This window comes from Salvelinus fontinalis, chromosome 12, assembly GCF_029448725.1.
Source record: "Salvelinus fontinalis isolate EN_2023a chromosome 12, ASM2944872v1, whole genome shotgun sequence".
In the NCBI taxonomy this organism is placed as follows: Eukaryota; Metazoa; Chordata; class Actinopteri; order Salmoniformes; family Salmonidae; genus Salvelinus; species Salvelinus fontinalis.
In genome coordinates, this window is record NC_074676.1 from 12,165,552 (window position 1) to 12,192,797 (window position 27,246).

At 46.1% G+C, this 27,246-nt stretch overlaps 1 protein-coding gene across 1 annotated transcript; it reads left to right on the plus strand.

Moving 5' to 3' along the window:
• nup205 (nucleoporin 205) lies at positions 1-27,206 on the plus strand. The gene is made up of 37 exons (XM_055939731.1): positions 1-158; positions 1,343-1,485; positions 3,029-3,200; positions 3,286-3,430; positions 3,567-3,726; positions 3,819-4,047; positions 4,179-4,519; positions 4,684-4,800; positions 5,027-5,164; positions 5,263-5,413; positions 5,599-5,801; positions 5,963-6,145; positions 6,306-6,356; positions 6,457-6,666; positions 6,869-7,106; positions 7,317-7,506; positions 7,753-7,955; positions 9,422-9,586; positions 9,834-10,073; positions 10,308-10,457; positions 10,598-10,669; positions 10,838-10,995; positions 11,093-11,173; positions 12,058-12,249; positions 12,669-12,975; positions 14,697-14,845; positions 14,958-15,149; positions 15,327-15,448; positions 23,664-23,929; positions 24,063-24,133; positions 24,289-24,417; positions 24,527-24,650; positions 25,084-25,250; positions 25,333-25,462; positions 26,211-26,339; positions 26,547-26,602; positions 26,906-27,206. The coding sequence occupies exons 1-37, from the start codon at positions 131-133 to the stop codon at positions 27,056-27,058; spliced, it is 5,955 nt and encodes a 1,984-aa protein (XP_055795706.1). The 5' UTR covers positions 1-130; the 3' UTR covers positions 27,059-27,206.
• The last annotated feature ends 40 nt before the right edge of the window (positions 27,207-27,246 follow it).

The window sequence follows — 27,246 nt, forward strand, 5'->3', positions numbered from 1 at the left end:
TCTTTGTGACGCAGCATGACAACATGAACGCGATTTGTCAACAGTCTGCTGGGTGGGGCGTTATAGGTGCCCCCATTCCTTGCGCAATTGGATTCCTATCTCCTCCTTTCTCTAATATCTCTGTTTTAACATGGCGGCGCAGATGGCGGTAAATTCAGGTATGGGCTTTATTTTTCTGTTATTTCAGAAAATAGAGTGGTGAGAGGTTGTTTATGGTTATTTACCAACCAATCACAATACACGTTTGTAGACGAGGTATTTTAATTGTGTTAAACACGGTCTGATTACATAACGGGGAATCTGTCAAGTTCAGACAGTCAGGACAGGAGCGCTAGTAATTAGCTGACGGCTATGCCATGTTCATCTCGCTATAACGTTAATATCATGCGTGTGTATGTTTCATTTACAATTCGTTGAAACAACCAAAAAGCATTGATATGAAGCAAACGTCCTACCAGTTCAATACAGAGCTTATTAGCTAGTTGCCTATTGCTAGCTTCAATAGGTCGCTCACCAGGAAACTAATGTAAAGGCATCACGTGCTAATTTATCACGTTAGTTAGCTAACGTACTGTAGTTAACTAGGTAAACAAAATGTAGAATGCCTACACCCGTTAGCTAGATAACTTGCTCATAGTCTCAACAATGTGCGACTAAACTCTTGTTCACACTGCAGGCCCGAATGCTCAAATCCGTTTTGGAATACTGTCTGTCCAAACAGCAAAGTTACAAGGTTCCAAAACGGATTGTTGTGTTAAAACAGAGGTCATTTGCTGACATGGCTACTCTAGTTGGCATAGTAACGACGGGTGTGTGCGCGTTGGTGTAGGCTGATTAGTGGTGCATGTGTTTTCTACCACTCAGAAGTAATGTAGCAAGCTAAGGTGACAACAATGCCTGCCATGGACGTTTTTCAGTTGTTTGGAATGTTCAAAATCATAATGTAAGAAAAAAATTTAAAGCCTCAAGGATAAGATCATCCAACTTTCAAAACGAGGCCCTTTTGGCTAGCCACATCTGTCAACTAGATAACTGTAACGATTAACAAGCTTGTTAGCTACCACATGTTCTTGTCAAACTGTCAACAGAGTAGCTAGCAAGCAACATCAACAAGATATGCCCCAAAAAGTTTAATGACCATTAATCAGATTTTGTATTTGACTTCAAACCACCTACTTCCATGTTCTTTTTGGTTGTTCAGACTGTAGGATAAAAAACACATTGATTTGAGCCACTTCAAACTGCCAATGTGAACAAGGCTTATGAAATGCTCTGAACGCGTTGTATAGGCTAGACACATAAGACACTGACTGATTTGACTTTACTTGTGTCCCCCTATTAGGAGCCAGTCTGTGGGGGCCGCTGAAGGAGCTATGGGACACAGTGGAGGGTGCAGTGTGGAGGAGGCAACCAGAGAGCGTCCACCTCCTAGACCTGCAACTCAAGAAACACAAGCCCAATTTCCTCTCACTCTACAAGAACCCGGTGAGATGCTGTCAGAAGCTAGGTTTCCATCCAATTGGCAAGATTTTCATGCAAATATTCAAAAATCTGCATAAAAAGAGGATGCACATTTCCCCAACAAAGGTCTGTTTCCATCAAATCACTCTGCGGGTTCGGGAGAAAGCGGATGTTTTCAGGGATACAGTATTTTCAACCTAACTTTCATTTCCCCTGAAAAACGGATGTGGGGATTCTGCTCGGGCGTCTTTTTATGCTTGCTACGTACGTTACCATCAAATTGACATGATGTGGATAAAAGGCTGTGCGTAATGACGTAGTGCACATAAAAATAACTTTGTGGTTAAATTCCCATGTACCGGGCCTCCCGGGTGGCGCAGTGGTCTAGGGCACTGCATCGCAGTGCTAACTGCACCACCAGAGTCTCTGGGTTCGCCCCCAGGCTCTGTCGCAGCCGGCCGCGACCGGGAGGTCCGTGGGGCGACGCACAATTGAGCTAGCGTCGTCCGGGTTAGGGAGGGTTTGGCCGGTAGGGATTTCCTTGTCTCATCGCGCTCCAGTGACTCCTGTGGCGGGCTGGGCGCAGTGCGCGCTAACCAGGGGGGCCAGGTGCACAGTGTTTCCTCCGACACATTGGTGCGGCTGGCTTCCGGGTTGGAGGCGCACTGTGTTAAAGAAGCAGTGCGGCTTGGTTGGGTTGTGCCTCGGAGGACGCATGGCTTTCGACCTTCGTCTCTCCCGAGCCTGTACGGGAGTTGTAGCGATGAGACAAGATAGTAATTACTAGCGATTGGATACCACGAAAATTGGAGAGAAAAGGGGGATAAAAAAAAAAAATCCCATGTACCGAATAAAATAAGAAGTTGAATTGGTTTCCATCGCATTTTCAACTCTACTGCTGGTTTTGATACAACGTGTTTTGCATTATATAGCTATTTGCCCACTGGTCTTGGCACATGCGCACTAGTCAACAGCTTGCAAATACAGTATGGGTATAGCCTACATGATGAGATTATTATGGACAAAAGAGCAAGATTATTTTTATTTGTCAAAAGGCAGCCATGCGTCATTGATCATGTCACCAGAATAAGACCCTCAATATTTGTTGGAAAGGAGCATAAAGCATCTCACAGTGCACTTTCACCACCCTGTGAGGTTTTTAATAACTTATTTCATCTGTAGCCTAATAAACTGCATGCTTTCCCGAGTCGTAGTGGGAGGACCACACAACAGATCATCGCGTGATTAAGTTTACTTCTCTCATGATGGTTATTTATATCAATATTTTCTCATTGTTTCCACTGACATTTTTTGCATAGTTAATTTGACTGAAACCAAGATCCCACCTTGTCTAGTGTATTTAATTTTGTTGACATTTGGAAAGTTTACCAACAAATTTGCTGTTTCCATCAGGCCTGTTGACATTTTTATCCGACATGTTCTTTACTCGCATAAAAGGTTGGATGGAAACCTGGTTAGAGACGCCAATGAGTTTTGCTGATCTGCAAGCCAAGCGCGGGTTGCTAAAGTTCATTTGCTTGATATTTTCTCTTTTTGTGTTCATTAGCCAAAGAGTGCAGAGCAGAGGGAGAAGGTGCGGAAAGCCAGCACAGAGGGCATTGCCATCCAGGGCCAGCAGGGGTCACGTCTCCTCCCCGAGCAGCTGCTTACAGAGGCCTTCATCTTGAGTGACCTCTTTGACATTGGAGAGCTGGCAGCCCTGGAGCTGCTGCTAGCAGGTAATATATACTGCAGTGAGCACCTTACCGATGGAGATTAACACTGGCCGGGTGTTTGTTTGTAAATATTACTTATTTTCTTCAGGTGAGAATCAGCAGCCCCACTTCCCAGGTCTGAGTCGAGGGCTGGTTGCAGTGCTGCTGTACTGGGATGGAAAGCTCTGCGTGGCCAACTCCCTACGCTCGCTCATCCAGTCCCGCCATGGCAAGACCTTCACCTTGGAATTAAGGTACAATCTATTTCCCTGTCTACTTCCTACTTCAATATTGTTCAGACCAGTTTTTTTTTTCCTGCGCCTTGATGATTGAACAACAGATTACTGTTTTCCTCTGCTCTCTGACTTGGTTGTGTGTGTTCTGCCCCAGTGGGGAGCTGGTGGCCCTCACCACACGCTTCACAGATGAGCTGATGAGCCAGGGCCTGACGAGACGCCTACTGACGCTGGTGTCAGAAATCAATGTAACGCGGGAGTTTGAGCGCCTGCAGAAAGAGCGAGGCCTGGGCAACGAAAAACACAGGAAAGAGGTGAGGAAGCCCTTCTCAGAGGAATTGTATCATGTACAGAAGAGGTTTGTCTTTCTTCCCTCACACGTTCGCACATTGTCTTTCTCTGCCAGGTATCGGACCTCATCAAAGAGTGCCGACAGGCACTGGCAGATTGCCTGTTTGCATGGACCTGTCAATCACCTCTGGGTAAGGATGACACCCTGGCACTTATTGCCCACCTTGAGACGGTGACAGTGGAAGCTGATGGCTCATTGGACAGCGTGAATCTGGCTCTCGTCATGGCACTGCTGTACTGTCTGGACGTCAGCTTCCTGGAGCAAGGAACAGAAGACAGAGAAGGTTAGATTTACCATGTATTCTGTTGCCGTGTTACCTGAACATGCTGCAACACAGCAATGTAGACCCTGAAATTGTATAGACTACTTCTATGTAAATACTACACAAAAATTGCTTGTGTGTGTGTAAACCAGACCTCCTCCAGGCTCTGCCCCTGCTGACAGAGAAGCAGTACGTGTCTGCAGTACACAGTCGCCTGGTTGATGGGAGGCCCTGGAAGCTGCCTGGGCTGCAGGCTGTGTGTCGGCTGGCCTGGGCCCTGGCCCTGCATGCCCTCTCCCAGCTGCCCCAGGGCTCAGCCCTGGCAGAGTTTACAGAGTCAGATGAGGCACTGGCCGACCAGGCCCTGCTAGGAGGTGTCTTCCTTTTCATGACAGAGGGCATGCTGGGATGTGAGGGCTTCACTCATGATGAATTCTACACCCGCCGCCTCCATTCCCTCATCACCGACTTCCTGGCACTCATGCCCATGAAGGTTAGGAATGACACCATTTTTGCTTTGTGGCTGTGCATTTGTGTGTTTGAGTAAGATAGGAATTTGAATATTGTGTAGTCCTCCTTTTTTCAGGGTGAAGATATTTATTTCCTTTTACGCAGAAGTGTGTATGTGCAAGTTTCAAGGTGTGTGACGTCTTGCAGGTGAAGCAGCTGCGTAACCGTGCTGACGAGGACGCCAGACTGGTCCACATGTCTCTGCAGATAGGCAGTGAGCCTCCGTCCTCCCTGAGGAAAGACCTGGACCACCTCATGATCCTGGTCAGCCTTCATGACCTCACCCTACACACTCACTGTCACTAGTGGATTTACATGGGGCTTTCTTATTGCTATATGCTGTGAAAGTGACTAGTCGTTTGCTAGAAATTTACATTGCAACATAACGCACTGGAGGGAAGGGGGGAAAAGAACAGCGAACATGACCGTTGCTTTCACAGAGTAGCATTTTTCTAAGCTTTTTGTCTGACTTCTTTCTGTGTGTTTGTAGATCGGAGAGTTCTATAGCAAGGACCCGTTTGGGCTGGAGCTGGCTCTGGAGTTCTGGTGCCACCCTGAGTCCCTCCAGCACACCTCCCTCCAGGGCTCCTACCTGGGCATGGCAATGCAGAGGCCCCCACACAAACAGGTAAGATCACTTTCCACATCTCCCTTCCACCCTAGATTAAAAAGTAACATTTATTCTCCAATGGGACCTTTTATAACAGCTTGTGTTCTGTGCCACAGGTGGTGCTGTCTAAGTTTGTGCGTCAGATGGGGGACCTGCTGCCTCCCACCCTGTACATCCCTTACCTTCGCATGCTGAAGGGCCTGGCCAACGGCCCCCAGTGTGCCCACTACTGCTTCAGCCTGCTAAAGACCAACGGGGCCCCACACGGTAACTAAACACTCACCTGCAAGGCCCTGTAGGAATCTGTAAAGATGTTCTCACTAATGGTGTTCCCCAGGGCTTGGCACTAGGTCCTTTCTTGTTCACTAGCTAAAGATAAATGCAGCCTTCATTCACAGATTTTCTTTTAAGGATATCACCAGATAATCCATTGGACTGTGATGTTTGTTTAGGGGATAACATGCAGGTGACCGGCAGCCCTGTGTCCTGGGAGCACTTCTTCCACTCCCTCATGCTGTACCACGAGAACCTGCGCCGAGACCTGCCTAATGCGGATGCCACACACTACCGCCTCCCGCCAATAAGGGGCATCACACAGAGGGAGCTGGACGGCCTTACCTCTTTCCTGCAGCTGCTCTGCACCATCATTACCTGGGTATGAAGTGGTTTGCTGAAGACTGGTCTGAACAGAATAAACACACAAAGCATGTTAAAACAAACATGGGGGTCACACAGTCACAAGCAGGGATTGAAATTAAGCTATCTTAAGTCTTTCATTTGCCAAGGTGATATCTCATTTGACACTGTGTTTTTCAGAGTGAGAATGCCCGCCTTGCCTTGTGTGAGCACCCCCAGTGGACCCCTGCTGTGGTGATGCTGGGGCTGCTGCAGTGCAGTGTGCAGCCTGTCCTCAAGGGAGAGCTCCTGCTCTGCCTGGCTGCCTTCGGCAAGTCTCCGGAGATAGCTGCTTCCCTCTGGCAGTCACTGGAATACACTCAGGTAAGTCCGGAGTATAGTGAGGAGGAATGATAATCTGTAAAAACACATGTCTCGTGCATAAGTATTGATAGTGCATCTGAGGTGTTGGTCTGGTATTGTCTGACCTGCCAGGCTCGCTTACAAAGTGCCAAACGCTCATGTTCTGCTCATTTCTATCCAGATTCTTCAGACAGTGCGGGCCCCTGGACAGAAACAAGCTGCTGGGATTGAGGTGAGATTTTGCCTGCATATGTTGTTTGTAAGTGGCACTGCGTACGTTGTTTGCTTGTACACATGTATCTGTTTGTAACCTTTCTCCTTGCCCCTCTCAGGTGGAGCTGAATGAGATTGAGTCGAGCTGTGAGGAGTATCCTCTGACCAGAGCCTTCTGTCAGCTCATCAGCACATTGGTCGAGAGCGCCCTGCCCGTCAACCTGGGGGCGGGGCTCCGTGCGCCAGGATTCCAGCCCTATCTGACCTTCCTGCGTGACGCTGTTTTCCTTCCCTTCCCCACCAGAGCCTATCGCCGTGCTGCTGAGAAGGTACGGGAATCTCTCCACAGTTGAGATTAGATGGGAACTGCATAAGACCGGTTTCTTTTAGCTAGTGAAATTCATTACAACCCATGTCAGTACTTGCTCTCAGATGGCATAGAAGTGTGTTTTGCTACTAACACTTACTTCAGTTTTGTCTCACTCTCCACCCCCTCTCTCCCATCTCACCACCACATATGCCCTCTATCAGTGGGAGGTAGCGGATGCTGTTCTGGAGGTGTTCCACAAGCTGCTGCGGGACTACGAGCCCCAGCCCTCAGACTTTGTCCAGGAAACAGTGGAGCTCCAGGGGGAGCAGGTGTCGGCCCACAAGCCCCCCGGCCACAGCCTCATGTTCCACCTGCTCAACGACTCGCCCACCCTCACCCTCTGCCTCAGCCTGCTGGAGGAGGGCGTGCGTCAGTTAGACACCTACGCCCTCTTCCCTGGTCAGTACACACACACACCTGTTCTAGCTGTTTTTACACTGTTGACTTCCCTGTTAGCATTGTACAAGGAGGGGAACATTTGGGTTTAAGTTGAGAACTGATCATATTTTCTTATGTCACATTGTGGGTAGCTCACATTTCCGGTATCTTGAGATTACATTTCTTTACATCCACTCATCACCATTGTTTCTGTGACTTTTCAACTTGCAGGTAAAAAGCAGCTGGAGTCCGCGGTGTTGCACTGCCTGTGTCTTCTGGACCTGGCCCTGCAGAAAGAGGTGGTGTTCATGGACCTGCTGAGGGAGAGCCAGGCCTCCCTCATTGTCTCCCCCCTGGAGCAGCTCCTGCAGGGCGTCAGCGCTCAGAGCCGCCGTGCTGACCACATCGTCAACATCGCCAGGTACCAGGAACACTTATCTCACCAGGGACTACACATGAGGAGACTTTGTGCTAAATCTGGGACATATGCAGAAATGTTGACTTTGAAGTTGAAGTACATTGTCCCTGTCAAATGAAAACAATACAGTAGAATTCCCCCTCTAGCCCAGAAAGGCCCATAGCACAATTTTGAATCTCCGGCCCAAAGCTTAAAGTCAGGCCATATGCCTTCACTTCTTATTCCCGGGTTTGTGTTTGTCCCTGGCAGGTACCTGTACCACAGCAGTTCCAACCCGGAGGCGGCCTTCCAGAGTGCTAAGATCCTGCAGAGGATCGCCCGCTACCCCAACATCCAGAACCGACTAGTGGGAGACTTCACACACGACCAGACTGTGAGTGACAAGCTGATGGCTGGCTTCGTGGAGTGTCTGGACAACGAGGGGGCTGAGGAGGGACTAGAGAAAGGAGACGGTGAGTCACACTCTCCTTCTATTGACAATGTTTATCTCTGAGTGTGAAAGATGTCCAACCTGCCCATCAAAGATCGACTACCCCTAAAAAGCAACTTCTCGTTTTAAAACAGCCTTTGTTGCATCCATATGAGTCCAAAACATTCATTCTAGTGTCAAAATTGACTACAATGTGTAAATAGGATAATTTTGGTCAAAGTCAGTCTTGTCCAAAACTTAGATTTGTGAGATGATTTATAGGAACAAATTGTATATCACGGAACGAAGGAAGCCGTAACAGTTTTCCTTGGGTTTATTTCAATCCTGCCCACAACTGGCAGCACCCAAGTAATCATCAATTCGGAGCGCAGATGCACTTGACTCAATCGTAATGCCCATTGTCAATTTGGTTTGACATTCGATATCCCTATGGGGATAGTTAGGGACATCAGTAAATTACACAATTTACATGGGACAATATTTTTAAAAGTCCATAGCTCCAAATTTCAATGGCTTAACCTCAAACAAACTATAGAAATGATAGAAATTCATATACAAATATTGAAAGCATTTTATGTGACAATCAAAAGATGTGCAGCATGGAAATATTGTCCCATTTACATTTAGTCATTTATTGACTGGCCCCAGTGCCAATTTTGCCACGGTTGCACAACAGCTAATTGGCGAAAGAAGTTGGTTAGCACTAGCTAGCATAGAGGACTTCAAAACTTGTAAACAGTCTAACCAGGTCACCTAGAAGGGTGAGTGAGTGTAAAGGCGTCCTTATGCTACCCATCCAAAACAGTTCGGAACAGTTTGTATTATGATAACATTTTGTGACGTTTTGGTCTTCGGTAAGAGTTTTTCCGGCTGTTCGTGGACATTTTTTAAAATTATTTTTTTATTTATTTATTTTGAGGCAAGCTGAAGTTCGGTAGCTTAAGTCTGCACCCCCTTTTTCGGTGATTGGTCAGCAGTAGGGATACTTCAATGAAGCGCTTGTCATTCAGCAAGACATTAATCGTCTTCATGCTCAATTTTACATCTAAGTGAATAAATTAGCGACTAAGGTCACCTCGGCAAAATTACGTATTTATTGAGTTAGATTAATTCAGACTTTTTTGAAGAAGCGTATACTGGCTACGGCGTTTCAAGATGGACAAACCGTACTACTGCCGAAGGTCTTTTGAGGGAGTATGTGAGCACACTTGTTCGGTTCACCTAGCCGAGTTTAGCTAGGTGCCAACCAAACCGAAGAATGTGGAAGGCTTAACTGTGTACTGTTTTGGCAGAGGGAGTTTACAAACGTATGCCACGTGCGAACATGCACACGAGACCGACACATTAACAACCATCCCCAAGACAACTGTAATTTGGCTTCAGTCAAACAGCCGCTGCATTTAATGACCAAGCCCATTCAGTCACTTTGCTCAGCACATCCGTTCAGTCACTCCAATTCACCACCTCTCCTCTCTCTCTGCACCCCAGACTCTGAGCCAGCGAAGAAAGAAGCGAGGATCCGCCACGAGACCCAGATCCACATCCTGAACCTGCTGATCACCTCCCTGGAACTAAAGACCCCCAACCTGGCTCTCTACCTGCTGGGTTACGAGGTCAAGAAGCCCATCTCCTCCACTAACCTGCAGGACGCAGGTCAGTCGTTGCTCTTTTCTTTACATCAGGGCTGTATTCATTAGGGCACACCGTAGAAAGAAAGTTTTGCAATGAAAAATTTAGAATTAGAGTTTGTTCAGGTAGTCCCTCACTGTTTCAGTTTATTTTCTTCTGTTTGGTACGACCACGGCTTTCATGACTCCACCAACTTACCGTTGTAAAAAGTGCATGTTTATTAAGTTCTTAGCATCAACAGGCAAAGAAAAACATATTTTCTCTGTATCAGGTGTGCTGGGGTGCCCACGGAGCTGCCTGCATGCCATCCTTAGTCTGCTGCAGAGAGGCAGTGAGAGACGCTCGGGTCCCGTGCTCACCAGCCAGGCCCCACACCTGGCTGAGCTCTGTTACCAGGTGATCTACCAGCTGTGTGTGTGCTCGGACACCTCAGGTCCCACTATGCGCTACCTGAGGACCAGCCAGGACTTTCTGTTCACCCACCTGCAGCACCTGCCCTTCATCCTGCCAGGTGAGCTCCTCACTGGCATCTCAATACACTTCCTATCCTGGTCTCCTCTCCTTCATCTGCACTAAATCTGAAAAAACAGGATAGGTGGAAGTATTATGGCAGATGCCAACCAGGGTGTTTGTACACCTACAAAGACTCAGTCGTCCTTCTTAACTGAGCTGCCAGAGAGGAAGGAGACTCCTCTGGGTGTCACACTCTTCTCTCTAACCTGTGTCCCTCCCTCTACCCTCCCAGGTGATGAGATCTCCGCCCTGTCCCAGATGTCCTGGCTCATGAAGACAGCGGCCATCGAACTCCGAGTGACATCACTCAATCGCCAGCGCTCACACACCCAGCGCCTCCTCAACCTGCTGCTGGATGACCAGCCTCGCACTCAGCACGCAGGTAACCACTACCACACACATACACACACACACTGTAGAACTTGCGTTCTTTGGGATGAGTTGTTGTTCATTGATGTAACTAGGATATGAGCAAAAGTGGAAAAGCAGAAGGTGTTACAGTTGATATGTTTCTTTAATCAGCGGATGGGGAGACCGGCATGGAGGAGAGCAGATCTGTCAGTGGATTCCTGCACTTTGACACCGTCTCCAAAGGTTAGTTCTAGTTCTTCACACCAACATATCTAACTGAACCATATACAATCTGTCACTATAGGCCCTTTTGTAAGTTGCGGAAGTCAAGAACTGGTCTTGTTTAGTTGCACCGTACCGTATAATTTTATGGCGTACTCATCCGCTGTCCATGTGTGACGACGTCATCAGTGCGTAGGAAGCTCCTCAGCGTGCTGGATGCCATTAACTTCAGCCAGGATGTGCCAGAGCTGCTGCAGCTGGACTTTTTTGAGCGCACTCAGATCGAGCAGGTCATCGCCAACTGCGAGCACGTCAACGAGCACGGACACACCGTCTGCAACGTCAAGGTGGGCCTGGCTTTCAGTTTGCATATGTAACACAACCTTGTTTTCAATGCATTTTTGTTACTTTGTCATTTTTCTAACGATGTCGTATTCTCCACAGTTACTCCATCGAGTCTTGGTAGCGGAGGTCAACGCCCTTCAGGGGATGGCAGCCATTGGACAGAGGCCACTGTTGATGGAGGTGAATGCTGGCAGTATGATTTAGAGCAGGGTTTTTTGAACTGAAGTCCGTGCTACTGCAGGGGGTCTGTGTTTTCTTTCTTTCTGAAAACGAATAATTTGAATATCACAAGCTGCAACAGAATATCATCGTGGATACTATTTTTGTCTCTGCGTCTAGTATGAAGGAAGTCTGAGGTAGTTTCACGATGCAATGTTAACTGGCGTTACGCAATCAATCAAATTGATTTATAAAGCCCATTTCTCATCAACAGATGTCACAAAGTGCTTATACAGAAACCCAGCCTAAAACCCCAAAGAGCAAGCAATGCCGATATAGAAGCACAGTGGCTGGGGAGGTGGGAAGGAGGATGGGGGGGCTAACATTAAAGAGAGAAAAACAAAACGGTAGTCTATTGTATTTTGATATGTTTGAGCAGAGGAACACAGGATTAGCCATGGCAAAATGCATAGGCTTTCAGGAAATTAGCTTTAAAAATGCTACATTTTCTCTCGGTTCAATGGAAAAATGTATAGCATTGCAGAAAATTTGTTTAACAGCAACATTTTCTCTATGTCGTTAAGATGCCTTCCTAGCTAATATACGATGTTAGTTTACGCTTCCAATAATTGGTGGGGTGGTCAAAATAATGAAACAAATCTATTCATTTGAAAGATTGACTACTACTAAAACGTGATATTACATTTTTGCTAACATATGGTGGCAGTCACTGGACAAGAAAAGTTTAAAAACCCTTATTCAGAGTATAGTAGTATGGTCTTTCCCTTGCAAAATGATGCTCAGGAGTTTGGTCAGGAGTGTGAAGCGTTACAGAACAATCAGAAAGAAACGTTCTGACTTTCATCTAACTGAATAAACCCTTGATGTGTGCGCTCACTCCCCAGGAGGTGAACTCCATCCTGCAGCAGGTGGTGGAGAGGAATCGTGTCCGTCGGAGCCTGAGTGCCAAGCGCCATGCGCTGCAGTCATGGAGAGGTCTGGTGGAGACCCTGCTCACTGCCTGCCCTGCAGACCTCATCCCTGCAGACGACAGACAGATCATAATCAGAGACCTACTGCTGGACCTGCATGACAAGGTATGTGTGTGTGGACGTGTTTAACTATACTTGTGGGGACCAGAAGTCCCTTTGTGGGGACCCAAAGACCTAACCTTAACACTAGCTCCTAACAGTAAACCTAATTCTAACCCTAAACCCTCTAGAAACAGCATTTGACCTTGTGGGAACTAACACCATGTCCCCAGTTGGTCAAAATGTTGTTAGTTCCCACAAGGTCAAATGCTGTTTCGAGAGGGTTTAGGGTTAGAATTAGGTTTACTGTTAGGAGCTAGTGTTAAGGTTAGGTCTTTGGGTTAGGTTTATGGTTAGGGAAGATACGATTTTGAATGGGATTGTATTGTGTCCCCACAAGGTTAGTTATACAAGACTGTGTGTGGGAGAGATTGTGTGTGTATGGCAACTCTGTAAAGTGGTCTAAGTTCTCCTTCCTCTACCAGGTGTTGTCAGAAGACTCCGCAGGAGAGCTGATGCCCATAGTAGCCGGGGCTGTGTTCACCCTCACCGCCCACCTCAGCCAATCGGTGCTGTCGGAGCAGCAGCAGGGGGCAGGGCTGGAGGGAGGCTCGTCGTCGGGCTTCGCCTCCATCGCTAACTCTGCTCTGCACCTGATCCTGAGGAAGCTGCTTGACTTCATCCTCTGTACGGGTGGTGGATTCCAGCGTCTGCGTGCACACCTGTATGGCTCTCTGCTCTACTATCTGCAGATCGCCCAGAAACCTGAGGAGCCAGATACACTGCAGCAAGGTACTGTTGAGCTACAGTATTGCTGGGCAGACACAAAAAACGTGGAGAATTATCAACTTTAGGACGCTATGTAGTAGTGTGTATTTTCTCTGGTCATTGTTTGCAAACCTTCGTTTAGTTAATTAATTTGACCATTTTAAAAACAAGCACACACAACTGTAAAAAGACTTGCATGTAGATGAGTAAAATCATTGACTATCAAACACGGTAAAGTCTAGGAATTTACATTGTGGTTGTCTTGTGGCAGGTAGCCTAGTGGTTAGAGCGTTACCGAAAGGTCGTTGGCTCAAATCCCTGACCCAACAAGGTGAAAAACCTGTCTGCCCTTAAGCAAGGCACTTAACCCGAATTGCTCCTGTAAGTCTCTCTTGATTAGAGCGTCTGCTGAATGACTAAAATGTGACAAGATGGCTCGGCAACACGGTTGTACACCGCATGGCATCGAAGAGATGTATAGCAAAATCAAATAATAAATACCTCTAATTTATTATTGCCGTTATATCGGAGGGGACATATGATCATACAGTATGTCAGGCAGTTTCTAAAGTAGCAAGCCAGTCTCCTTTTCACCTCATTTAACACTGGATTTACTTAACAAAAGGCACATCTCAATAGGTGGTCCAGGTAAATCATGACATAGCACAAGTGGGCCTTCCCTCTTTTTTGTTTTCTATTGTTCCTCAAGCACCTGGGGAGGCCAATGACATCACGAATTCCTTCTTTTTAAAGCTGCCTAGAGAGGACGTGGTTTTTATTGGCAGAGGCAGCTCATTCCACACAGAGGCTCCTGTATACAAGAAAGTACCTTTCCCAGCATTACTCCGGAACCTGTATAAGCACACATCAGCAACACCTGATCTGGTGCTGTGGTTGTGTGCATCTCTAACATGGGGAAAGTATTCAGTCAGATATCTGGGCGCAGAACCATAAATAATCCTGTAAACCAGACCCAGTGTAATCTGGGGACTACCTAGCCTCAACAGGCAGGCTGTTGAGTTCCTGAAAGCAGCACCTGCCTATGTGAGTACGTGGACTCGCCTTCAATACTACCCTGATCAGCTTATTCTGGGCCATCTGGAGCTTCCCCTTCAGAAGCTTAGATAAACCCCCAACACATACAACTACTAGCGTAGTCAAAATGACATTGAATGAGGGCAGTGGCTAGCATTCTCATGGAGTCCTTATCAAGCAGATTTCTAGCCAAAAACTTGGTGTGAGCATTAACCTACACTAGCACTTTAGTGGCCATGTTCACCCCCCCCCCCCCCAAGCTTCCATCAAGGATGCATCCCAGGTAGCAAACAGAGGTTTTGGCAGTCGGCACCTCTCCCCCTAACACTTCTGATTTCAGAGGACCTACACAATTTAGGTCTGGACCCAAAGAGAATTGCCTAATTTCTTCCCCTAAGTGCAGAGAAGATCTGCAAGCCATGTACTAATGTCAGTAAGCTCCAAAAGTGTAGCGTCATCCGCATAAAGGAAAAGACGTCAAGAACAAGCATCTTTCATGTAGTTTATGTACAGTAAAAACAGTAGTTGCCCCATCACGCTCCCCTGTGGAACGCCTCATCTTAATGGTTTTGCCTGACACAGTGAACCATTTACCTCTGACACTTACAAAAGCAAGAAGATTGACCTGTGTGGTCAATGCGGGAAGAGATTTCAGACTCCAAACAAACTAAAGATGCTTATCTTTGTCGTCTTTCCCTCCCTCTCTCTAGCGGGGAAGTCTATGTGGGAGCGTCTGACTGCTCCTGAGGATGGTTTCTCCAAGCTGCAGAGGGAGAACCTGGCCATCATCGAGAGCTACGGCACAGCCCTCATGGAGGTGGTGTGCAGGGACGCCTGCGACGGCCATGAGATCGGCAGGGTATGAAATCAGAGACACGCAAACATTAACAATCAATCCAATATGCAATACTGTATCTTGAACTCCAGCCTGCCTGTCTGACTTCCTCTCCCTCTGTTTCTCTCTTTGTCAGATGCTTGCCCTGGCCGTGCTGGACCGGATCCTGTCCATAGACCGTCAGAGCCAGTGGCTGCTGTACGTGTGTAACAGTGGTTACCTGCGTGTGTTGGTAGAGAGCCTGAGGCAAGACGATACAGCCCTGCAGACCCTGCTCAGCCCCCAGCCCCCGCTGCTCAAACCTCTCTACATCTACGAGAGCAAGATGGTGAGAAGGGAAGGGAGTGCACAAACACTAACCTTAAAGGTTACAGCACTCACTGCTCTAAAACTTTTCCATCTACGTGTGAGATATAAAGGGTTTATATTCGTACACGCCCCCACCCTCAAAAGGGAGTGTACACGCACACTAAATATAACCCACTGTTCTTTGTTTGTCTGTTAGGCCCTGTTGACGCGAGTGGCTAAGACAGGCCAGGGGGCCGTGGAGCTGCTGCGCTGTGGTCTGGTGGCTCAGCTGGTGGAGTGTCAGGTGTTTGACATGGTGCCTGACAGTGACTCTCACAGGTAAGGAGGGGATGAAGAGGTAGAGTGAGATGGATGGAGAGAGTGAGTTACAGATTGTTCTTTGTGGTCATTCCCAAAGTAATTATTTTCCTTAGCCATCACATATAGTGCATTCCGAAAGTATTCAGACCCCTTTACTTTTTTCCAGGTTTTGTTACGTTACAGCCTTACTCTAAAAATGTATAATTGTTTTTTTCCCCTCATCAATTTACACACAATACCCCATAATGACAAAGCAAAAACAGGATTTTAGAAATTGTTGCAAATTTATAAAAATAAATAAATAAGCTATCACATTTACATAAGTATTCAGACCCTTTACTCAGTACTTTGTTGAAGCAACGTTGGCAGCGATTTAAAGCCTAGAGTCTTCTTTGGTATGATGCTGCAATCTTGGCACACCTGTATTTGGGGAGTTTCTCCCATTCTTCTCTGCAGATCCTCTCAAGCTCTTGTCAGGTTGGATGGGGAGTGTCGCTGCACAGCTATTTTCCTGTCTCTCCAGAGATCTTCGATAGGGTTCAAGTCCGGGCTCTGGCTGGGCCACTCAAGGACATCGAGACTTGTCCTGAATCGACTCCTGCGTGGTCTTGGCTGTGTGCTTAGGGTCGTTGTCTTGTTGGAAGGTGAACCTTTGCCCCCAGTCTGAGGTCCTGAGCGCTCTGGAGCAGGTTTTCATCACAGATCGCTCTGTACTTTGCTCTGTTCATCTTTGTCTCGATCCTCGACTAGTCTCCTAGTCCCTGCTGCTGATTAACATCCCTACAGCATGATGCTGCCACCACCATGCTTCCCCGTAGGGATGGTGTCAGGTTTCCTCCAGGCGCGACGCTTGGCATTCAGGCCAAAGAGTTCAGTCTTGGTTTCATCAGACCAGAGAATTTAGTTTCTCATGGCCTGAGTCATTTAGATGCCTTTTGGCAAACTCCAAGTGGGCTGTCATGTACCTTATACTGAGGAGTGGCTTCACCCTGGCCACTCCACCATAAAGGCCTGATTGGTGGAGTGCTGCAGAGATGGTTGTCCTTCTGGAAGGTTCTCCCATCTCCACAGAGGAGCTCTGTCAGTGACCATCGGGTTCTTTTCGTTCAAATATTTTTTATTGAACACACACAGGAATGGTGTATAGGTATGAAAGGCAGGTATACAATTTTTAACTAAACATAAAAGAGCAGACAGAAATAAAAAGATCCAGAGTTCTGGGTACAAAACAATTATTACAAAACAAGACATACAGAACAAGGACAGGTAGAAAGAAAGAGGGTGGGTGTCACCCCCCCTTATCCCTTCCCCTTATTCCCCTCCCTACTGCTCGGGTGGCGGTGCCAGCACGTGCTGCCCAGAGGTGGATTAAAATATTACAATTGAGAGTGCGTTAAAAAGTACAAATTCACAGCGCCGAATGGTCCAAGTAAGAGAGGAAAGGCTGCCAGATCTGATCAAATGTTGATAATTTATTGTTCAGAATATATCTAATCCTTTCTAAGTGTACAGTGTTTGCCAATTCGCTGAGCCATAATTTGGTAGTGGGCGCTTCCTTCCTTTTCCAGAACAACAAGATTAGTTTTTTTGCCGAAATGAGACTGTAAGAGATGAGTTGTTTTTGGGGGTTGGTTAATCCGATTAGGGAATCAGACACTCCCAGGATTATCAGAAGCAAAGGTCTGGGTCAATTGAAGTTTCCAGAACTTCAGAGAGGATCCTAAAAATTCCACACCAGTAACCATGCAAGCTAGAGCATAGGGCAAAGCAGTGGAGAAGTGTACCCTGTGCAGCCTGACATTTATCACACATATGGGATGTATCAGGAAATATCCTATGCAGTTTGGTTTTGGAATAGTGTAATCTGTGTAATACCTTGAATTGTATGAGACGATGTCTGGAGTTAATGGAGCAGGTGTGGATATACTCCAAGCTATCTTCCCAGTCTGCCACCGAAATGTCAGTCCCTAGTTCTTCCTCCCATTTTGCCTTAATGGCATCTGTAGAGGGTGTGCTAACCGATTTGAAAAGAATCATATAAACGAGATATCAGTTTGTCTGAGGTGGGGGATGTTTTTATGCATCCGTCAAACATGGAAGGCTTAGCGTTCCCAAATGTTGGGAGGTGTTTCCTAACATAGTCTCTGATTTGTAGGTATCTGAGAAAGTTATTTCTGGGAAGATTATAAGTTTCCCTCAGCAACTCAAAGGAAGCAAAGGTCCCTTCTATATATAAATCCCCTATGGTACTTATCCCCAACTCTCCCCATTGCTCAAAGGTGTTATCAAGGTTGGAGGGAGCAAAGGAGGGGTTCCTGGCAACAGGGAGCATGAATGACATTGGTCTAAGCTCAAAGTGGGTTTTAATTTGCTTCCAGATTCGGACTGTGCAATGTATAATAGGATTGTTACGGTAAAGTGACCTCTCCAGATTGACAGGCGACAAAATCACAGCACCAATAGAGAAGGGGTGACACTCCTCCCGCTCCATACTAAGCCAGCTGGGTGACGGACGTGCGTCATCCAGCAAAAACGTAACCGCGCGGAGGTTAGCGGCCCAATAATAAAATATAAAATTTGGGAGAGACAATCCTCCTTCCATCTTGGATTTGCAGAGGTGTTTTTTACCTATCCTGTGTGTTTTATAATCCCAGATGAAAGGATTGATAATTGAGTCCAGTTGTTTATGAAAGGATTTAGGTATGAATACTGGGATGTTCTGGTATAGGTAGAGCAGTTGTGGGAGGAAGACCATTTTAATGGCATTAATTCTTCCGAGCAGAGAAATTGGGAGAGTTCTCCAAAATTGTATGTTTGTCATGAGTTTTTGCATCAGAGAGGGGAAATTCTCTTTAAATAGTAAGGAGTATTGTTTGGTAACTACAATTCCTAGATAGGTACATTTTTCTGAAGATAACTTAAGTGGAAGATGTTCTAGCCAGGAGGTGTTTTGTAACCGTATGGGCATTAATTCACTCTTGTTCCAATTTATTCTGTATCCCGAGAAGGTACCAAACAAATTAATCACATCAAGAATAGCTGGAATACTAGCTTGGGGTTCTGTTACATAGAGGAGAATGTCATCTGCGTATAGGGAAATTTTATTTAGAGTATCTTTAGTATTATAGCCGTGTATTGCTGCATCAGATCTAATCGCCTGAGCGAGAGGTTCAATGATTAGGGCGAAGAGCATAGGCGACAGCGCACAACCCTGTCTTGTCCCTCTGTAGAGGTTAAATCGGGGCGACAATGATTGGTTAGTGAGTATTCTCGCACAGGGGTTCCTATATAAAAGCTGGATCGAATTTATGAACCCATCTCCAATATTAAATTTCTGTAGGACCTTGAATAGATAGGACCACTCAACTTGGTCAAAAGCCTTCTCGGTGTCAAGAGATATAACGGCAAGGTCCACGTTTGGTAACCTCTGAGAATACATAATGTTGAAGAGGCGCCTGAGATTGAAGAATGAGTTTCTGTTCGGGATAAAGCCGGTCTGGTCCGAATGGACCAGTTTGCCAATTACAGTGCTAAGCCTGTTAGCCAGGGTTTTTGCTAAAATATTTTGGTCTGTATTGAGGAGGGATATTGGTCTGTATGACCCTACCTCTTCCGGATCTTTACCCTTATGTATAACTGTAATGAATGCTTCATCCGAAGTAGATGGGAGAGCTCCATCCTCTCTGGTCTGAACCAACATTTTGTGCAGGTAGGGAGAGAGCATGTTGCTGAATGTTTTATAGAATTCACCAGGGTATCCATCTGGGCCCGGGGTCTTGCCACTCTTTAGAGTTTTGATTGTTTCTCGAATTTCTTCAAGAGATATTTCCTTATTCAGGAAGTTAGAATCTTCCTGGTTCAGGGCAGGAAGATTACAGTCCTCCAAAAAGTTTTGCATAATTAAGGGGTTAGGATCTGCTTTAGATGTATATAGAGTCTCATAAAACTGACGGAATCTGTCATTGATGTCTTTGTGGGAAGAGAGTAATTCCCCAGATGCAGATTTAACTTTGTGAATCATTCGGTCACTCACATTTTTTCGAAGTTGTCTGGCGAGTAATTTGTGTGGTTTGTCACCAAACTCAAAATATGTTTGCTTGGCGTAGAGAAAAGATTTAGCAATTTTAGCTGAGAGAATCTGATTATATTCAAATTTTAAAGAGGTAATTTTTTTATGTTTCTCCATAGATGGATGTCTAGCATTCTCCCTATCCAGTAAGTGAATTTGTCCCTCCAGTTCTACCAATTTTCCCTTGTTTTGCCTACTCCTGGCAGTCTGATAGGAGATGATACAGCCTCTCCAATAAGCCTTAAGTGTTTCCCACAGTAATGCTGGGGAAGTCTCTGTGTTGTCGTTGGTATCAAAGAAAAATGTTATTTGGTCTTTAAGATGTTCACAGAATGTTGGTTTTGTGAGGAGCTGAGGATTTAACCTCCAGACCCTCTCGTTTGGTACAATGTCACCCAATCTCAGGGAGAAGGTGAGAGGACTGTGGTCCGAGATTATAATATCATGATACTTCACATTACAGGTATAGGGGAGTAGTTTAGCATCAACCAAAAAGTAGTCAATTCGAGTATAAACATTGTGAACATGAGAGTGAAAGGAGTATTCCCTACCCGTAGGGTTAGTGATCCTCCATATATCAAATAAGTTAGAATTCTTTATGTAGGTATTCAAGAATTCACTTGAACAGGAGGTGGGGGTTCGCCGGGTAGAGGATCTGTCCAAATATTGGTCTAGCACACAGTTAAGGTCCCCTCCAATGATAAGGTTAGTATGGGAGATATCTGGAATCAGGGCAAGGACTCTTTTGAAAAAAGAGGGGTTATCAATGTTTGGCCCATAGATATTTAGTAGAGTTACAGAAGTAGAGTGGATCTCTCCTATTACGATCACATAACGACCCTCTTTATCCACAATAGTGGTTTTATGTAGAAAGGGAATTCCTTTCCGTACCAGAATCGCTGAGCCTCTCGTTTTGGCAGAGAAGTTAGAGTGATACACTTGCCCCACCCACCTACATTTAAGTCTGCTGTGAGCATTATTTTTCAGATGGGTTTCTTGCAAAAATATAATATCAGACGAGAGTGCTTTCAAGTGGGCTAGGACCTTGCCTCTCTTAATTGGTTCGTTTAAGCCCCTGACATTCCAGGAAGTGAATGTGAGCCCCGCCCCCCTCTCATTTGTAGTTCCTATGGTGGCCTGCATAACTTGTAACTCAATAAAAAGGTAAGAAAGCGCACCAAACCATCACGATCAGCATATGTAGCAGCTACACCCGAGCAGTATCCAACCAGCCCCTCCCCCACATCTTCGGCCAGACACACATTGTCTGGCCGAAGCCAAAAAAGCACGGCGCGACCTCGAACAAGAGGTAAAACAAAAATAAAATCCCAACTGTACGTTCACCTCTCACTATCCTAGAACTTCTACTAACATATGAACTGAGGCTCCTGCGAATAAAGTGCCCAATTAGCATCTAATAAACCTAAAGAGAATAAGTTGCAACTTAAACATATTGCGCACTTAAGCGTCATCTTGGGTCTATCTATCCCTGAGATAAGCAAGATATAGCATCACAAGATTATTTTGCTAAGCACTGCCGGTCTAAACATGAACCATCAGCAACCAACTTAGACAGCCATACATTTACATATTGTGGGTTAGATCGGAAACAAGAATTTTTCTAAATTAAACGTACCCCCCAGTCAGAAAATAAATAAATAAAAAGGTTATATGCATGTATACATACACACACACACATACATACATACATACATACACATATATATATATACATACACACATATATATATATATATATATATACATACATACAAACACATACACACACACACACATCTCCAAAAAATACATATAAAAGTATATATTTAAAAAAATATATACATATACACACACACACACCCATGCATATATACACATACATACATACAGAAACATTCATGCCCCAGAGTAATAATCTACACTAATTTAAAATATACACATACATAATAGTAAAATGCTAAGAGAAAATAATTATAAAGTATAAATAATAATTATATGTACGCACACCTACACAGACACTACAGAGGGCTGGTGGGGATCTAATCGGGAGAGCGATCCTCGGCTATAACAAAGGCAGAACGGCACAAAACATCAACTTGCTATCCAGGTGTCTGTGTCTGCCCCTTCCCAACCATCACCCCCAGTCCCCTGCAAGCTTTAAATAAATGGTATTGTAATAACAATAAATGTAAGAATTGAAAAATAAATAACAAAACAAAACAAAAAAATGGGGGAATATAAGTATATTCATCCGAAAGTGTCAATGATCAAACCTGGAAGGCATCCTAAATAGGCATCGCTCTGAACACAGCCAGAATGAAAGTGACTTTAACTGAGAGCCAAGACCGCCCTCCACAGCATCTTACATGTTCGGTAGCCCTTGTTGAGACCGTTCAATACGGTTTCACCCGTTATGGTATAGTATGGATTCGATTCCATGAGCAGACCCTAACACACAATGACAAGGCACTCTAACCTGTACGGGGGATTGGCGTATGTTCCCGGATAAACTTCTCTGCGTCCAAAACCGAGGAGAGCCAAATCTTCTCACCGGAAGGCGGGGTAATTCTTAGTCTTGCAGGGAAGAGCAAGGCCGGGCGAAGATGGAGTTTGTAGAGTTTGGTCATGACATCTCTGTAGCCGCCACGGTGCTTTGCCACATCGGGTGCATAATCATCATAGACACGGAAGGGGTGCCCTTTATGTAACAGGTTGCCCCTCATTCGGGCCTCGCGCAGGATAAGATCCTTGGTCTTGAAACTGTGACAACAGATGATTACTGGGCGAGGGTGTTGGCCCGGTCCAGGCACTGGGACAAGGGCGCGATGTGCACGGTCCAGCTGGGGGTCCGAAGCCAAAACATCCGATCCCATTGCATCCTTCAATAGCTTGGCGAAGAAGTCGGTGGGGCGAGAGCCCGCCTCTACCCCCTCTGCCAGACCAACAACGCGAAGGTTATTACGTCTGGAACGGCCCTCCAGGTCGACCACTTTCACAGAAAGCCTCTGCACACTACCCTGTAGTGACGAGCACAGCTTCTCTAACTCGTCGATCCTACCAGCGTTGAATTCAGAAGCCCTCTCAAGGTCCACAATACTCTGGCCCTGCGAAGCGACCGCACGAATGGTGCCCTCGATTTTGGTGTCCAGTTCAGCAATAGTAGCCTTAAGATCCTCAGCTAAAGCAACACGTAGTTCTCCCAAAGCCTGGGTAAGTTCTTTAAGTGTCACATTGTTGCCTGTGCCTTCCGCCATGTCTGTCTCGTTGTTTGGTGTGGAGTAGGCCTCCGATGTGGATTTATTGTCCTTTGGTCGCTTATTACTCGGCATTTTTACACAGAAAGTTACGATGTTGTATTAGAAAGAAACGTTTGTTGTAAAAAGTATCATAAAGTAGGTTAAGTTAGATTATTTCGCAAAAAAGTTGCAGGAGCCTCTCACACACCGCCGTTCACTCCAACATGCTAGCTCCGCCCAGACCATCGGGTTCTTGGTCACCTCCCTGACCAAGGCCCTTCTTCCCCGATTGCTCAGTTTGGCCGGGCGGCCAGCTCTAGGAAGCGTCTTGGTGGTTTCAAACTTCCATTTAAGAACTGTGTTCTTGGGGACCTTCAATGCTGAAGACATTTTTTGCTACCGTTCCCCAGATCTGTACCTTGACACAATCCTGTCTTGGAGCTCTATGGACAATTCCTTCGACCTCATGGCTTGGTTTTGGCTCTGACATGCACTGTCAACAGTGGGACCTTATATAGACAGGTGTATGACTTTTCAAAATCATGTTCAATCAATTTAATTTACCACAGATGGACTCCAATCAAGTTGTAGAAACATCTCAAGGATAATCAATGGAAACAGGATGCACCTGAGCTCAACTTTGAATCTCATAGCAAATACTTATGTAAATAAGATATTTCTGTTTTTTTATTTTTAATATGTTTGCAAACATTTCTAAAAAAAACTGTTTTTGCTTTGTCATTATTGGGTATTGTGTGTATATTTAGTTTTTATTTGTTATTTTTATCAAGTCTAATGTAACAAAGTGGAAAAAGGGAAGAGGTCTGAATACATTCCAAATGCTCTGTATGTATCCTTATTGATTTAACTGAATCATGTGGTAGAAATCCGAGTTGTAATATTTGACCCGTTCCCTGTGTGTCTCTAGGGTGTTTGGTCAGAGGGACCCTTCAGGGTTCATCCCCAGCCCTTTGGACCGCTACAGACAGATCCTGCTGCCTGCTCTCAGGTTGTTCCAGGTCATCCTCACGTCCACCACCACACACCACCAGCAGGGGGCAGCACAGGTCCTCCAGTGGCTGATCGTCCATGCCGACACCATCCAAGGGCTGCTGCGCTGTCAGGAGCTCAGTATGGGAGCGCTGCAGGAACTCTCTCTGCTCACAGGCATCATCAGCAAGACTGCCCTGCCAGGTACACACACAGCCACACCAGGGACAGTCACAACACCTAGCTGGGGCACACCTGGGTTCGGGACTAATGTGATATTATGGTGCCGGTTTTGCCAATGTCAGTTTTGTGATTGGGTGTGTGTGTGTGTGTGTAGGAGCTCTTGAGGGACAGGACGTGAACAGTGCAGCTCTGCCGGAGTTCCAGGGTCACATTAGCAGATTTCAGGTAGATACTGGCACGATACTAACACCCTACCTCACTCTCCGGTGTCTCTTTTCAAGACCTTCAGTCACAGCGTCAGTAGCTGGACATTAAGTCCTGATAGGTTACTCAATCCTATCCGGTATTTTGTGATGTGTAACAACATGCCTCTCCCCTAGCGTCAGTGTCTGTCTCTGCTGGGCCGTCTGGCCGGAAGCGAGAGGGAGCGACTCCTGAAGCAGGCAGAGATTGCAGCCCCCGGGGACCCTGCCGAGCGGCGGGAGGAGATGGAGGTGGCCATGCAACAGGTACGATAGAGGAATGGTAAAAAGAAAAGCAATGTAGCCCGTTTCTGTTTGTGCCGTCTTTCCAACTGCTATTGGAACAATGCCAGTGTTTTTGCCGTGTTGTCCCCAGGTGTGTGCTAACATCATGGAGTACTGCCAGACCCTGCTGCTGCAGAGCTCAGCCCAGGCCCAGTTCAGCATCTGTCTCTTCAGCCCCTCGGTCAACGAACCAGCCAGCCGAGACGGCCGCACAGGTTAGACTCTCTTCCGCTACGTGTCATAATAATTTGGTGGCTGGTTATATTTGTCCTATTTCATTGGAAATGAGTTTTTTTGCTTATCCCAACTCCCCCCTGAGACACCTACAGCCGGAGTATGTGTGTGGGATAGAAATCCTAACCCGCTTCACACCTATCTATTCCTGGAGAGCTACACTCCTGTAGGTTTTATGTTCCAACCCCAGTTGTAACTAACCTGATTCAGTTTATTAACCAGCCAATTATACAAATCAGGCGCACTAGATTAGGGTTGGAGTGAAAACCTACAGGATGGTAGCGCTCCAGGAACAGGGTTGGAGAGCCTTGACCTATACATTGCGCGCGCACACACACACACACACACACACCTATGTTCCTCTCAATCTCCCCTGTCTGTGAATGACTAAAATCCTCTCCTGCCCTGCCTCAGACCTGGCCCTGCCATCAGCCCTGTACTCTCGTGTGCCCAGCCTGGGTCTGGTTCTCTTCCTACTGAAGAACAGCGCTGCGGACTTCTTCCGCTTCCACCAGAGCCATAGACAAGCCCTGGGCAAGCTGCAGAGCCTGGAGCAGCTGCCCCCAGAAGAGCTCAAGGAGGTGACACACACACACACACTACCTCTTGACAAGGTGATGTAAAGTGCCTCAGCCCTAACCCGTCTCTCTGTCCTGTGTGTAGCTGTGTGCGGCCCTGGTGTCTGGTACTGGAGGAGTAGAGAAGATCTCCTCTGTCCAGAGGAGCCTTTTGGCCAAGAGACGCCTGGTCCAGCTCATCAACAACAGAGCAAAACTGCTAGCCCTCTGCTCCTGTATCCTACTATATTAAATTGAACCAGACCAGATTAAACCAGATTTTAGCCAGATTAAATTACATTTAGCTACCCCCAGACCAGACCTCTGTGCAGGAGTCAGGTAAAGGGACTGAGCTAAAGGTTTATGGTTAATCTGAGGGTGGTTTTTGATTTAGGGACCGGGGTGTCGAACAAGCCCCCTCAATCTGGCCGTCAAAATGTACCAAAAAATTTGTCTATCCATCGCTTTTGTAATGTGATGCTCTCAGACTGTCTAGCTTGTGAAGAGACTTGAAATGTATGTCCATTATCACTTCTACCGTTTCCATTTGGTTTTAGGCATTACAATTTAGATAATTTTCCCACAAAAATATTTAAATTAATTAATATATTTTTTTGTTTTACTCAAACCACCAGCGGGTGAAAAACCAAATGGAAACGGTAGAAGTGATAATGGACATACATTTTTAGTCTTCACAAGCTGGACAGTCAGAGAGCATCACATTCCAAAAGCGATGGATAGACAATTTTTTTGTACATTTTGACGGCGAGGAAATATAATGCATTTTAAGTGTGGCCCTCCCGACCTCTGAAGACCAGATGTGACCCGTGGTAGAAAAATGTTTGACACCCGTTAAAGGATAATGTTGAGTATGATTGCTGGAATTCCCTGAGCTGTAGCTGCTTCATGTAAATGGAACATTTCTTTGAAAATACCGTCATAAGTGGTGAGCATGAGAAATGCCTTGACCTGACCACACCTCAGACGTGATTGAGACCTGCCTGTTTGTGATGTGGCGCCACCTGGAGTACTACCTGTTGTACTGCACCCCCACTGACCCCAAAGACTCCCTAATGCCTGGCGCCAGCGCCTACAGATCACGCCTGACTGACGGTGAAGCTCTACACTGGCTCAATTAACTCTCTGGAGTGGATTGAGATTGGTCCCCTAGGGATAGCAGACATTTTTAGATGAGTTTTTTTGAGCTCCCAAAATCAGGAACTTTCTTTCATCTATATCATGACAAATGATGGGTAGCCTTTTTCCTGGTTGTGTTGATCACATCCCTTCTTACTGGTGTGCTTCTCCTGTGTTCCCCAGACTCGTTTGGACGTGCCCTGGGCCTGTCCCGAGTCAGCCAGCAAGACCTGGAACAGGTGAGTTACTTTGTCTGGACTATGCTAACAGTGGGGGAGAAATATGTTTGTAAATCATCTATATGTATGCCCCTTGACCGCAACGTTTCCTCCAACTGTAAGTGTCATAAAGGGTGGAAAGTGACAGGCCACCGAGTACCTAGAACAATGGGTGATTGAGTGCACCGATTTAAGAAAAAAATATGTACAGGTGACGATGCATGTATAGGAATTAGTGGGTGTGTTTCCAGCTTCAGAGTGGCAGACACTTTTGCGAGTTAGTTCCCAGTAAGACTGACGCCTCTCCTCTGTCGTTGTCTCCAGCTGCAGAGTGACATGGGGGCAGGCTTCGGAGAGGCTTTGCAGAGGAAGCTGCTGGAGGTGGAGGGGCTGTACAGCCAGGTCCGCTCCCGATACACCTTCATCCAGGCCCTGGTACGCAGGATCCGAGGCCTGCTCCGCCAGCCCAAGACCTGAGACACTCAACGGCCCATACAACAGACCTTTACACAAACACTCGTGAAATGTTAAAAAATGAAAGATTCTTTGGGCTTGATCATCGCTTTTGGTGTTATGGATTTTCTTTTTTTCTATTGTGAAATTAAAATACTTTTCTAAAATGTAATGATTTACCAATTAATTATTGGTTTGTTTCCTCTTTTGTA